Genomic DNA, 14,768 nt, shown 5'->3' with positions numbered 1-14,768 from the left:
GCGGCTGTGACCCCTACCTTGGGCACTGTGAGCAGACAGCGGGGCCTTGCGGCTGGAGGCTACGAGGATGAAAGCCGTCAGTTGCCGCAGTGCCAGTGGAGAGCAGGGGTGACATCTGTACATACTAAGCAGAGAGCAGGGCAATGCGAGGGAGGCTGCAGGGTGAGGGAGTGAGACTGAGGCAGCAGGGATGGCAGGGGCTCTGCGAGTGATCAAGGCATCTGGCTGTAAAATAATGGGTCTGCCGGCTCCTCCTCGGTGAAGTGAGGGCGGAAGTGGTCCCCCCCAGCAGGCTTCAGTGACATTGTGAGCAGGAAGAAAGGTACCGTAAGATACAGAGCTTTTTAAAGCTCTTAAAACATTTTTCAGAGCAGGGGGTGTTAGGGAACATAGCCCGAGTTAGTTTAGAAAAGCTTATTTAGTGACAGGTACTTTTTAATCATGGAGAACCCTATATCAAAAAGATTATATAATTTGTTTATATGTGTTCAGCTTCAGATCATTTTATTGGACATTCATACACATATATCACATGGACACTTACCTTGCACCCCTCGCATGCACTGACTCCATAGTGATATCCTGATGACTTGTCCTGACACACAAAACAGGGTTTGTAAACTCGAGGAGGAGGGGGTGGGGATGGGGGACTCGGCACCAGCTCCTCGGAGCTAGTACTCTGTGTTTCGATGGCTGTAAAACAAAACAAAAAATACAAACTCCTTAAGTGGGAAATTTATTTTCACTAGACATGTTTCTTAAGGAGTAGATGCTGCAAACATACTGGCTGCACTATATGGTTGTCACCAAAGCTGAATGGATAGTTCCTATAATCTCTGTACACTTCCACAGTAAGTAAAGGCAGTGGGTGTTCTGCTTTAAGGGATGTGGTCTTTACTGTTGTTTTCAGACTTGACAGCTCTACAATTTACAATTGTAGCAAATGATCAGGAAGGTTATAGAGAAAAGGAAGCAGCTCCCCATGACGTTCATTCAGGCTGGACTGGAAGGAAGCAATGTTCCTCCTATATACAGTACACTGCTTATTTAACTTGATGTTCACTGAGGGCTTTCAGCTACTGTTCCTCAACAAGAACACCACATAACCAATAAGTATGTTATGTAATATGTATTAATGGAATTCTACACTGTAATACTGCAGTGGAAAATAAGGTGTATTACTTTCCTGGTACTGGCACCGTTAAGACATCATGCCAGTTTATCCAAAGGAAACATAGTAAGTACACTGACATACAGTCTGAACAAGCCAGGAGGATAGCAGCATAAGAGATATACTGTACAACTAAAATAAAATGTAAAACCAGATATAGAAATACAGAAAGTAAAGGAACTGATCCTGAGTTATGGCATGTATTGTTGTCCAGAGCTGCATTTGTAATTCTGCTGCCACACCAAAAACAGTCAACAAAATGGTAAGCAGACACAATCCTACAAGCATAAAGGGGTACTCCGCCCCTAGACATCTTAGTTCGCGAGTTCGCTCTGCATGTAATGACGCGCAATAAAGGGGCCGGAGCATCGTTACGTCACGGCTCCGCCCCTCATGACATCACGGCCCACCCCTTTCAATACAAGTCTATGGGAGGGGGCGCAGCGGTCGTCACGCCCCCTGCCATAGACTTGCATTAAGGGGACGGGCCGTGATGTCACGAGGGGCGGAGCCATGATGTCACTCGGCTCCGTCCCCTGTATCGCCCGTCATTACACACAGAGCGAACTCGCTCTGTGCTGTAATGATAGCGCAGTGCCGCAGCGGGGATCCCGGGGCTCCCCAGCAGCGGCACCGCAGCGATCTGACATCTTATCCCCTATCCTTTGGATAGGGGATAAGATGTCTAGGGGCGGAGTACCCCTTTAACTAAGCTTTCATAATGCAAATGTACATTATAATTTCTACATCAGAATACTGGTGCACAGATAAATCTGCACCTGCAGCAACAGCTTTGGACTATTAAGGCCGTTGCACACTTAGAAAATTCAGCAAGGAATCTCATATTTGAATTTCCTCTGCAGATCTGCGCCGCCCAGAATGGACGCTTATTTCGGAAATCAAAGTCCCATCGACTAACTGGTTTTTCTAAGTACATTCCGCCAAAAGAATAAGCATGTTGGTTGGTTTTTTAGTGGATCCGGATTCCGGATTCTGCAGTGGGAACAGTGCAGCAGAATTCCATGGAAAACAATGAGAAGCTGCAGAATTTTACTCTTGTGTGCATTACCCCTATGGCTAAATAACCATATTACAAATTCAATGTAGATTTTATCTGCAGATATTTGCAGGTAAAAATACAGTGGGGATCAAAAGTTTTTGCACCCCAGGTAAAAATTTCTATTAATGTGCATAAAGAAGCCAAGGAAAGATGGAAAAATCTGCAAAAGGCATCAAATTACAGATTAGACATTCTTATAATATGTCAACAAAAGTTAGATTTTATTTCCATCATTTACACTTTCAAAATAACAGAAAACAAAAAAAAATGGCATCTGCAAAAGTTTGGGCACCCTGCAGAGTTCATTTCTTGTACTGCCCCCTTTGTAAACATTTTTTGTAGCCAGAGTCTTTCAATTCTTGTTTGAGGTATCTTTGCCCATTCTTCCTTACAAAAGTCTTCCAGTTCTTTGAGATTTCTGGGCTGTCTGTCACACACTGCTCTTTTAAGGTCTATCCATAGATTTTCAATTATGTTGAGGTCAGGAGATTGTGAAGGCCATGGCAAAACACTTCAGTTTACGCCTCTTGATGTAATCTCCTGTGGATTTCGAGGTGTGTTTAGGATCATTAAACCATTTGTAGAAGCCATCCTCTCTTTAACTTCAGATGGCATCAAGTTAGAATCCAGATGTTCCATTTGCCACTGGCTGCAATACAACCCCCAAAGCATTATTGATCCACCTCCAATGCTTAACAGTTGGACAGAGGTTCTTTTCATTAAATTCTGTTCCCCTTCTCCAAACGTACCTTTGCTCATTTTGGCCAAAAAGTTCAATTTTAACCTCATCGGTCCACGGAACTTGCTTCCAAAATGCATCAGGCTTGTCTATATGTTCATTTGCAAAGTTCAAACGCTGATTTTTGTGGTGAGGACGTAGAAGAGGTTTTCTTCTGATTACTCTTCCATGAAGACCATATTTGTACAAGTATCTCTTTATAGTGGAATAGTGTACAACAACTCCAGTGTCTGCCAGATCTTTCTGGAGGGATTGTGCAGTCAAACGTGGGTTTTGATTTGTTTTTCTCACAATCCTGCGAGCTGTTCTGTCAGATATTTTTTTGGGTCTTCCAGATCTTGCTTTAACTTCCACTGTTCTTGATGACTGCCATTTCTTAATTACACTCCGAACAGAGAATATTGACATCTGAAAACGTTTTGCTATCTACTTATAGCCTTCTCCAGCTTTGTGAGCGTCAACTATTTCAGTGTCAGATTTCTAGACAACTGCTTAGAAGAACCCATGGTGCTGATTGTTGGGGCAAGGTCAGATGAGTCTGGGCATTTAAAACCTTTGAGATTGACATCACCTGGTTTTCCCAGATGATGATTGAGAACAATCCATGACACTGGAAGGTCTCAGCTTTGCAAAGGCGGCAGTGCATGCTATAAATTCTGCAAAGTGTCAATGATGGAAATAAAATCTAACTTTTGTTGACATATTATAAGAATGTCTAATCTGTAATTTGATGCCTTTTGGAGATGTTTCCATCTTTCCTTGGCTTCTTACTGCACATTAATACAAATTTTTACCTGGGGTGCCCAAACTTTTGATCCCCACTGTAATGGTAAATTACAAGTGAACAAAATTTTACAAAACATTTTCCACAAAAATGTCATGTATTGGCCCACATTTGTCAATCTGCCTGCACCCAAACTGTCTAGTTTTGCCCATAAAAAAAAATCACAAAAATCAGCTTTCATTTTACCAGAGCTTGTTAGGATATGAAAGCTGAGCTGTGATTGGTTAATATGGGAAAAACTAGACAGTTTTGATTTCAGAATATTGTTATATCTGGGCCACTTGTTTTTATTTGCCTATATGTGTTAAAATAGTATAAAACACAGTGAAGAGATTTTATGTGTGAACATTCTGTATATTTAAACAAGCCGTAGTTTGGCAGAAGTTCTATTCCCATCCCATGAGGAACTTAAAGAGCCATTTTTATGTGGCCTACTCTAAAAATAAATAAACTATTTTGGTTTAAAATCAGTATTTCTCTCAGCCATGTACACTGGTTCAACGTATTCCTTCTCACATCTAGTCCAAAAGAACAGCTTCCTAATGCTACCCAGGGGAACATTGCAACGTGACATTCAATAGAAACAGCTCAATTCGTTGCAGCTTAGACACGATTCTACTTTAAAAACATGGTCCTTATGGAATATAATGAAAATGCTTCCACTTTTTTTGTGTAGAAGTTTGCAGCATTTTAGAATGAAACCAGTACATGTACAACTATACAAAAAAACCTAAGATACCAAACCAGCACTAATGCATGCAACTGATCAGAAGATAGACGGACTGCAGTAACCAGGCAGCCAGAACCCAGGTCACAACTACCAGATTGACACAAAGTTAGTATACCTGATAGTCTGCCTACTTCCAAATGTGGGTTCCTCCTCACATATCTAGTTGTGTTGTGTTGGGTTGGGATGAAAAAAGGTAAGGCACAGTTCACATTAATGGACATTTATCAACGGGTTAGTCAGGTTTTCTTTACTAGAATTGTCGCAAAATTGTCGCAACTACGTTTGTTTTCATGCGACAATTTGCATGAAGAACTAGAAAAGCAAGAAAATTCAAACTAGCTTACGTCGTAAATTTTTCTAAATGGATTTGCTTTAGTCGGGTATTTATCAACTGCGAAAGTCGCAACTGCGCAAAAAAGAAAGTCGCTACAAGGTTAAAAATTTACTAAATTTACTCCAGCTCAAACATGGAGCAGAAAAAGCTACTACCAAAGTAAAAAAGGAAAAATTGCTTACGTGAAAGAAAATTATCAACGGGATGAAACCAGTTGATAAATAAGTCACACATAAGCAAAAAAAAAGTAAGGAAAAAATTACTAAAAAAAAGAATACATAAGTAAACATTGATAAATGTCCCTCAATATGTTTTGGCATGCATGGCGTGTGTATCTGGACAGCTCCCGGCATACATGCGTAGTGAGTCCATAAGTCCTTGGTGCACCCCATGTAGGACAAGAGTGGGTCCTTTTGGCAAACACTCTGCGTCAAACAGCTTTCTTTACACTTTATAGGACAGTATAGTGAAACATATTCCTATGCAGTGGGACAGAGTAACAACTGTCTGGTTTCCTTTACAATAGGAGTCAATAGGCAACATATGCCACAATACGCCTATACAGTGGCATACATTAGAGGGGTATATTTCTTGAATATGCCAGTGTATTTCGAACAAAGCCCAAACATGTCCAGAAATTTAAATATATAGTATTGCCCATAAAAAAAACAATGCTGCTGCATCTTTTTCTGAGAACTCTGACTTAAAGGGATACTACGCCCCTAGACATCTTATCCCCAATCCAAAGGATAGGGGATAAGATGTCTGATCGCCAGGGTCCTGCCGTTGGGAACCCCCGCAATGTCTCCTGCGGCACCACTGTCATCTGGTGCACGGAGCGAGCTTCGCTCTGACTGGCGATGCAGGAGCCGGAGAATCGTGATGACCTGGCCTCGCCCCCTCGTGACATCATGCCACACCCCCTTAATGCAAGGGAGGGGGCGTGGAAGCCATCATGCCCCCTCCCACAGATTTGCATTAAAGGGGTGGGGCATGATATCACAAGGGACGGGGCCGTGACATCACAATCCTCCAGCCCCCGCATCGCCAGTCATCAGGCATGGAGCGAAGCTCGCTCCATGCACCAGATGACAGGGGGTGTTGCAGCAGAGAGCGTGGGGGTTTGAATGGGGAATAAAATGTCTAGGGGCGGAGTACCCTTTTAAGGCCAGTTTTACATGGGCGCAATACAGACATATTTTTGTGTCCATATTTTTTGGTGCTCTGATGACCTGATGACAACATATGACCTTATAGACAACATTTGGCACTGCATATGTTTTGGAATACATCTCCCATTATGCTCTTACAGCCAAAATGCCGCAAAAGCATCATGGGAGATGTAGTCCAAAACCTTTGCAGTGCCGAATGTTGCCTATGCCTGACCTAAACTGACACCTGTCAGCTTGCTGCGGTATTATGGACACAAGAATGAAGACATTTTACGCCCTTGTGAAACCAGCTTTATACTGTATGTAAATTTATGACAATTAAATACTAAGGGTTCCCACTCCCTTTGTCAGTGGGTGTCCCTGCACAATCTGAACTATCATCACTAAATGGACATTGCCTTAGTTTGTTAGGTCATGTCTGTGGGAACACAAATATGTACAGTAGTCCCTCAAGTTACAATATTTATTGGTTCTGGTGTCCAAAGGAGCAGCTAACCCTGGTACAGGTAAAGAGTACAGAACATGTAATACCTCCCTGTACTGTAGGGGGCGCTACCAGACACCAGTCAGTGCATGCACTTCAGTAATACAGGGGTTTTACCAGTGAATGTCCATTCTGATTGGTGAGATTTTCCGGCCATTGACACATTACACAGATCTGGACTGTCTGTACATTGTATGTTGAGTCTGGTTTCCACTTACAATGGTCCAGAAAAGACCATTGTATGTTGAAACTTTTGTATGTTGAGGCCATTGTAAGTTGAGGGATCACTGTACTAAAACAGATACTTTAAAAGATACATACACACCGTGTATACATAGAGATCACATACTCTGGATTATGTCATTATTTTGGCATAAAATACAGTGTATTAAAACATTCCTCCACCTTAAAGGGGTATTCCAGGAAAAAAAAACTTTTTATATATATCAACTGGCTCCAGAAAGTTAAACATATTTGTAAATTACTTCTATTTAAAAAAATCTTAATCCTTTCAGTACTTATGAGCTTCTGAAGTTAAGGTTGTTCTTTTCTGTCTAAATCCTCTCTGATGACACCTGTCTCGAGAAACACCCAGTTTAGAAGAGGTTTGCTATGGGGATTTGCTTCTAAACTGGGCGTTTCCTGAGACAGGTGTCATCAGAGAGGATTTAGACAGAAAAGAACAACCTTAACTTCAGAAGCTCATAAGTACTGAAAGGATTAAGATTTTTTAATAGAAGTAATTTACAAATCTGTTTAACTTTCTGGAGCCAGTTGATATATATATAAAAAAAGTTTTTTCCTGGAATACCCCTTTAAGTGTAAGTATTGGACTGTATAAAGCAATCGCTCCCTACATGAATCCAATTCCTTGTTTATAGGACAACATAGTTACTGAAAAGTCCTGTAACCAGGAGACTAAAGAATTTTGGTCCCAATCAGCATGAGATGCTTCAGAACCTTACATATCTTTTATACTTGGAATAACTTCACCCTTGGTAACAGATAAGGATATCAGTCAGGAATTTTGTGACCACATAAAAGAACAAGGCTGCAGGCCAAGTGTTTTCATGCTGGTCACAGACTTGTAAGATGATCTTTACAATCTACAAGGGGTATGTAATCCCTGATATTTGTATTCTTAGCTACGACATTACAATCTTAGCATGAAGTCCTCCATTCATTTTGTGGACTCCAGATTGTATTACTATTATAGAGCCACCTGTATGAACATTTTATCATAACATACTGATCCAATGCATCCATTTATTTCAATACAAGGTAGACAGTAAAGAGATCCCCATTCCTTTTAGGCTCTGTTCACACTGCCATGGCACACTGATGTCCGTACTGAACCTGCCAAACGACAGAAATCAACTCTGCCTGACGGACCCTAATGGTATCTGTCATGTTCCAGTGTGAGCCATCAATTTGACGGTAAAAATAGCATAGCACTGTGTGCTTCCGCTTTATGTCAAAATGGATGTAAATTTTCTATTGAAAAATCTTAATCCTTCCAGTACTTATCAGCTGCTGTATGCTCCACAGGAAGTTATATTTCTTTCTGGAATTATTTTCTGTCTGACCGCAGTGCTCTCTGCTGACACCTCTGTCCATGTCAGGAACTGTCCAGAGCAGGAGAGGTTTGCTATGGGGATTTGCTCCTGCTCTGGACAGTTCCTGATGTGGACAGAGGTGTCAGCAGAGAGCACTGTGGTCAGATAGAAAGGAAATTCAAATTCCACTTCCTGTGAAGCATACAGCAGCTGATAAGTACTGGAAGAATTAAGATTTTTAAATAGAAGTCATTTACAAATCTGTTTAACTTTCTGGCACCAGTTGATTTAAAAAAAAAAATAAAAAAAATTCCCACCAGAGTACCCCTTAAAAGGTCATGTTTACACAAGGGATTTTGCCATCAGAAATTTGACGGATTTGATAGCTTGAATTTCTGCAGTGGATTTGCAGTTTTTATGCTGTAGATTTGGCTGCCGTTATGGAAGTAATCTGCATCCAAGATACCTGACGCAGTATTCACACAGATGCTACTTGGATTTAATGGAATTTTCATGTAAAAGCTGTGTCACATCTGTAAACAAAACAGTGTGAACATAACCTAACTCACTGATGGTTTTATATTCATGAGAATGGAGATCCCTACATTCCAGGTCTAAAAAAAGCTAAACATGCAAATAAATAGGGTAAATGTCAATAAGCCAACAGGAAGAAAACCCCTATAATCTTAAAATATAACCATTACTAGATACATCTAAAAGCTTTATTTAAAGGGGTACTCTGCTGTAGAGATGAGTGAACTTACAGTAAATTCGATTCGTCACGAACTTCTCGGCTCGGCAGTTGATGGCTTATCCTGCGTAAATTAGTTCAGCCTTCAGGTGCTCTGGTGGGCTGGAAAAGGTGGATACATTCCTAGGAAATAGTCTCCTAGGACTGTATACGCCTTTTCCAGCCCACCGGAGCACCTGAAGGCTCAACTAATTTATGCAGGAAAATTCATCAACTGCCGAGCCGAGAAGTTCGTGACGAATCGAATTTACTGTAAGTTCGCCCATCTCTACTCCGCTGCTTCCCCCTCCCATAGACTTGCATTGAGGGGGCGGGGCGTAACATCATGAGGGGGCGGGGCTATGGCATCACAAGCTACCGGCGCCGGCTCTAAGCGTTTCTAACATTTTGCTCCGAATGCTTAGCAAATTTTTAAATGCAAAAATACACATATGGGCAATATTCCAATTAGGCTCTCATTTGCATCAAGGCCCTACTACTTACAATCTCGAGCACAATCCCCAGGATATAAGAAAGTGTCAGTTTGTCAGTGTCAGAATGGGGCTTACTATGGCTCCCAGGGATAGTTGTGGGTTGAATTGGAGCCCCCTATCTGGGGTGGCACCTCTTCTGTTAGGTAGGGCCTTATATAATCCTTTAATAGCAACAGAACAGTTATCCTCTTGTTTGGTATTTAGTTTTCTAGCAGATCCATGAATACGAAAATAGGGCTAGGTTCAGATTAAGGAATTTCCAAGCATAATTCCACAAAGAAATTATGATTGGAAATTCTGGTGCAGCAGAATCCCATTGCTGTCAATGGGATTACACTGCACAATCCACACTTCAGAATTTCAGCCACTGGAACAGTGATCTTGTTCATTCGTTCAGCAGAATCCACAAGGAAAATATTGCCGTCTATGGGGTCGGCGATGTCCGTGCAGTCCTAGCACCGAATGTCTCGGTCTGTGCAGAGCACCCTCACATTTTCTTGCCGGAGAATTTGCAATGTGAACCCTTTTTTTCAGATCTACACTTTCCATGTCAGTCAATACAGAGACCCAGATACAGCTGAGAGGGCATGCGCTACGGTGTAACTTGTCCTCCAATTATTATCTGCTGGCAAAGACTACACACATACCAAGACCTCTGTGTAGTTTCTGAAAGCATGCTGGATGTGCTGAAGGAAAGGCATTTTCCTATACACAATATGAATTCCAAACTCTAAGTGGAAAGAGAAGAGTCTGATCTCTATTCCTGTGTTATGTATATCAACCAATTCCTCCCTTGACTCTTCTATAACCTCCGTCTGGCCAGTCTTAATGTTCCAGATAGACTGAGAAAACAATCTGAACAGTTTATTTTCTGCTTGGATACTTAATGGCAGTATATATATATATATATATATATATATATATATACCGTATTTTTCGCCCTATAGGACGCACCGGCATATAAGACGCACCAAATTTTAAAGGTGCAAAATCTAGAAAAAAAAAGATTCTGAACCCAACAGTGATCTTCAACATGCGGACCTCCAGATGTTGCAAAACTACAACTCCCAGCATGCCCGGACAGCCGTTGGCTGTCCGGGCATGCTGGGAGTTGTAGTTTTGCAACATATGGAGGTCCGCAGGTTGAAGACCACTGGATAGGAGGTAGTACTCACGTGTCCCCACCGCTCCGGACCCGTCACCGCTGCCCTGGATGTCGCTCCATAGCTGTCGCCGCTTCCCCGTGGTGTCCCCGACGCTCCGGACGTCTTCCTCCCCGGGATCCACGCTCTCCGTCGCCATCATCACGTCGCTACGCATGCCGCTCCTACTGGATGACGTTGAAGGAGAGCGCCGGCCATGCAGGGGATCCCGGGCCAGAGCAGACACCGAGGAGGCAGGTAAGGTCCCTCCACGGTGTCCTGTAAGCTGTTCGGGACGCTGCAATTTCACCGAGGCGGTCCCGAACAGCCCGACTGAGCAACCGGGTTAGTGTCACTTTCGCTTCAGACGCGGCGGTCAGCTTTGATCGCTGCATCTGAAAGGGTTAATACAAGGCATCACCGCGATCGGTGATGTCCTGTATTAGCCACGGGTCCCGGCCGTTGATGGCCGCAGGGACCGCGGCGATAGGTGTGTGTATTCACCGTATAAGACGCACCGACTTTCCCACCCCCCCAGTTTTGGGGAAGAAAAAGTGCGTCTTATGGCGAAAAATACGGTATATATATATGAAATCCCTTTAGCTCCAATCCACAGATCAGACTCGATATCAGAAACCCACAAAGACTCTACGTTATCTTGGAACAATAGCCCTCTTGACAATTCCCAACATGTCTGGAATTTTTCGAATGAGGTTAAATAGAGGAGAAGATCTGCTGGCTAGCACCACACAGGCTGCTCGGCGAGGGTTAATAAGGTGCGGCACGCTTTCAGCGCGCTACCATTGTGCTGGGACATGGCGGTATTCCTGTTTAGTTCCTGATTAGGAGCAGCAGGCATTTTTTCCAAATCTCAGTTTTATTTTTAAGCATCCATGTACGATGAAACATTTACTGTATTTGAATATATAGTCTGGACAGCTGAGCCTTAAAGCTAAAGGAGTTGGAAAGCAAAAGGCATTTCCTGCATTGCCTCGGGGGGATTACGAGCAATGAGCTCAGAGTCCCTGGTGGGAAGGAGCAATTTGAGCTAATTAGGGTGAATAGCAGTGTTGCCTTTGGTCAATACATTCTCTTAGCCCTCATTTTTGTTGGCACCAAAAGGAGCCGGTGTGGACTTTCTATTCTCTTAGTGTGTGTGCATACACTTCGGGAGTGCATGGCCTGCAGCTCACAGGCATTAGGCACAAAGTCAAAGGAAACGCCAAAGTTCAACTAGAGTACAAGTAATTAGAACCAGATTCGCTGCTGCCTAAATGTGCACAGCATTGTGTGAGTTATTTATATGACGCCAACTTCCAAAAAAAGTATATATATATATTAAAGCCCAACATTCTCTTCTGTCCAGTGTCTTTCTAAAGGAAAGTTATGTACTTAAGAAAATCTGGTATTCTTAGAATGTTCCTTTATATGTCATATTAGACGGGTTTACAAAGCTCTAGAGTAAAATATAACAGAGCTTTTGGCCGCAGCAACAAGTCTGAAAATGTAGCTAGCTGTAGGGGAAAATGAAGTCATGTTTTGGTCAGCGAACACGGTGCGCTGATGTGGAGGTGGTTACAGAGAAAAGGTGTTACGTGGAGCAGTGCCAGCCTTGACTTAGTAGTAACCTAGCCATGACCCTTAGAGGAGGGTACATGACCGGGTCACAGTGGAGGCTGACTGGGAACTGTTGTTGGGTTATGAATCCCTGCTATTCTCACGAAACACGCGCAACAGGTGCAGATCCTGCAGAAAGTCACAGAGGGAGCGAAATATTTTAGGTGAACACTTTGATTTTACGTTCCTCCAGTTATGTGTGGAAAAGTCATCAAGAAAGGCAAGGTAAGGTCAGCAACAGCAGGCGCGGCACAGAAGAGGCGCGGCACAGAAGAGGGACGCATCCTATCACACTGCAAGCAAACAATAAGGCTATGTTCACATGCTCAGGTTTTTTATTGAAATGGTTAAATACAAAGCCAGGAACAGATCATACATGGAAGATACATATAATAGAAAAGCTAGATAAATAGACAGACAGACAGATAGAAAGATAGATACTGTATTTTTCGCCCTATAGGACGCACCGGCGTATAAGACGCACCCAATTTATAGGTGCAAAATCTAAAAAAAAAATAAAGATTTTGAACCCAATAGTAGTCTTCAATCTGCGGACCTCCAGATGTTGCAAAACTACAACTCCCAGCATGCCCGGACAGCCGTTGGCTGTCCGGGCATGCTGGGAGTTGTAGTTTTGCAACATCTGGAGGTCCGCAGATTGAAGACCACTGCATAGGAGGTAATACTTACGTGTCCCCGCCGCTCCGGACTCGTCACCGCCGCCCTGGATGTCGCTCCATCGCTATCGCCGTGTCCCCGTCGCTCCGGAACGTCTCTGCTGCCGGCCGGGTATCCTCGACGTGATGACGAGGAAGGATAGCGCCGGCCATACAGGGGATCCCTGAACGGAGAAGACACCGAGGAGGCAGGTAAGATCCCTCCCGGTGTCCTGTAAGCACTAACCCGGCTATTCAGTCGGGCTGTTAGGGACCGCCGCAGTGAAATTGCAGCGGTCCCGAACAGCCGGGTTAGTGTCACTTTCCCTTCAGACGCGGCGGTCAGCTTTGATCGCCGCGTCTGAAGGGTTAATACAGGGCATCACCGCGATCGGTGATGTCCTGTATTAGCCGCGGGTCCCGGCCGTTGATGGCCGCAGGGACCGCCGCGATAGGGGTGTATTCACCGTATAAGACGCACCGACTTTTCCCCCCCAGTTTTGGGGAAGAAAAAGTGCGTCTTATACGGCGAAAAATACGGTAGATAGATAGGAGACAGATTGCTAGAGATAAACAGACAGAACATAGATAAATTACAGAAGATAGATAGATAGATACAAATCCACAGTAGAAATCCAACAGCACTCCAGGAGTAGATGAATTAAAGTGGTTATTGACCCATGTTAAGCAGTGGATGCGATGTTTCGACAGCATCACGCCGTCTTTCTAGAGCATGTTCATATGCACCCGGCACCTTGATTCATATATACTAATTATCTGGCAGTGCTTCTGCCGTAGCTATACATATATTAACATTTTACTCTTTGGGGATGATATGTAACACACGACCAGATTCCACATAAATCTGCCGGCTTGCTACACAGGAGGAGACCAGATTGGTAGTTACTTTACAAAACAGATCACCTTAAAGGTCCAATTGAAAAGATATGGGGGGACATTTATCATTGGTGCTTTGGTAAGCAAGTTCTGAAATCATTAATTTTATTTTATTTTTTGCTTTAATTTTGCTTATGTGCTACATATTTATCAGACTATCACAGGGGGTTGAGAAATTTGGAGCACATAAGCAAAACAAAAAAGTTGCAGCTGAGACTTTTGTGAGACTTTTAACATTTTGCTCTCGTACGGGAGTTTTGTACTCCAGGTCAGACCTGGAGAAGACTTGCGACTTTTTGTAAGGGGTTTGCGTACATGTGAATTTCACACAAAACTGAAATTTGCTTAGGTAAGGCTGTTTGTAACTTTTTGCTTACTCACTAAAGTCGCACAAAAAAGTGCTTAGGCGCATGTGAGATTTTTGTGAGACTTTTATAAGCTAAAAAAAAAAAGTCTCTCAATACCTTGATAAATGTCCCCCATGAAGATCAAATTAAAGACCATGAAAGAGAGCCTGTCACAGTATAAATGCAGAAATAAAAAAGCACAAACGGATGCGCTCCGTAGTGTAACACCAAAGGTGAGTTGGTAACGCTAAGTGTGAATTGCGCTTACCACATGAAGTTGTACTCCAACCAAGTACAACAATGGAACAGGGTGTATCATCAAAGGGTCTCTGCAGCTTCGTCCCACTGAAATAGAATCACGATAAAAATAAGCAATCTCCAGGTAGCAGAGTGGGATCAATGGAAGCGCTGAGACCAGATAAGAAGTTAAAAGGATTAATTTCCCATAATGCAACGCGTTTCACGGCCACCCGCTTCCTCAGGCTGCCTGAGGAAGCGGGTGACCGTGAAACGCATTTCATTATGGAAAATAAATCCTTTTAACTTCTTATCTGGTCTCAGCGCTTCCACTGATCCCGATCTGCTACCTGGAGATTGCTTGTTTTTATTGTGACAGTATAAATGCAGTCAAACATCATATTGTAGAACAGGAGAAGCTGGGAATAATGATAGATAATTTTGTGGGAAAACTCAACATTAATTCACATGTATATATCTGCTCTTTCTGGGTTAAGTAGTCAAATAGGCAGCCCTACTTAGTGATCGGCAGATATTTGTATATAGATAGAGTTGCCAATTAATGGGTAGGTCTGCCCACTTGACTACTTATCTCAGAATGAGATATACATGAATAAA

At 42.9% G+C, this 14,768-nt stretch overlaps 1 protein-coding gene across 10 annotated transcripts in view; it reads right to left on the bottom strand.

Moving 5' to 3' along the window:
• RARB (retinoic acid receptor beta) overlaps window positions 1–14,768 on the bottom strand; it is a 946,796-nt gene that overhangs the window by 128,483 nt on the left and 803,545 nt on the right. For 9 of the 10 annotated variants that reach the window (XM_056519992.1, XM_056519997.1, XM_056520000.1 and 6 more), the window contains one exon: window positions 545–693. The exons of the other annotated variant lie outside the window; for it this stretch is intronic. In XM_056519992.1, coding sequence (XP_056375967.1) covers window positions 545–693 — 149 coding nt within the window. The remainder of the gene's footprint in view (window positions 1–544; window positions 694–14,768) is intronic. 10 annotated transcript variants of the gene reach the window in all.

Source organism: Hyla sarda, chromosome 5 (genome assembly GCF_029499605.1).
Source record: "Hyla sarda isolate aHylSar1 chromosome 5, aHylSar1.hap1, whole genome shotgun sequence".
In the NCBI taxonomy this organism is placed as follows: domain Eukaryota; kingdom Metazoa; phylum Chordata; class Amphibia; order Anura; family Hylidae; genus Hyla; species Hyla sarda.
Note: the sequence above shows the minus strand (reverse complement) of the source record. Positions and strands in the feature narration are given on the sequence as shown.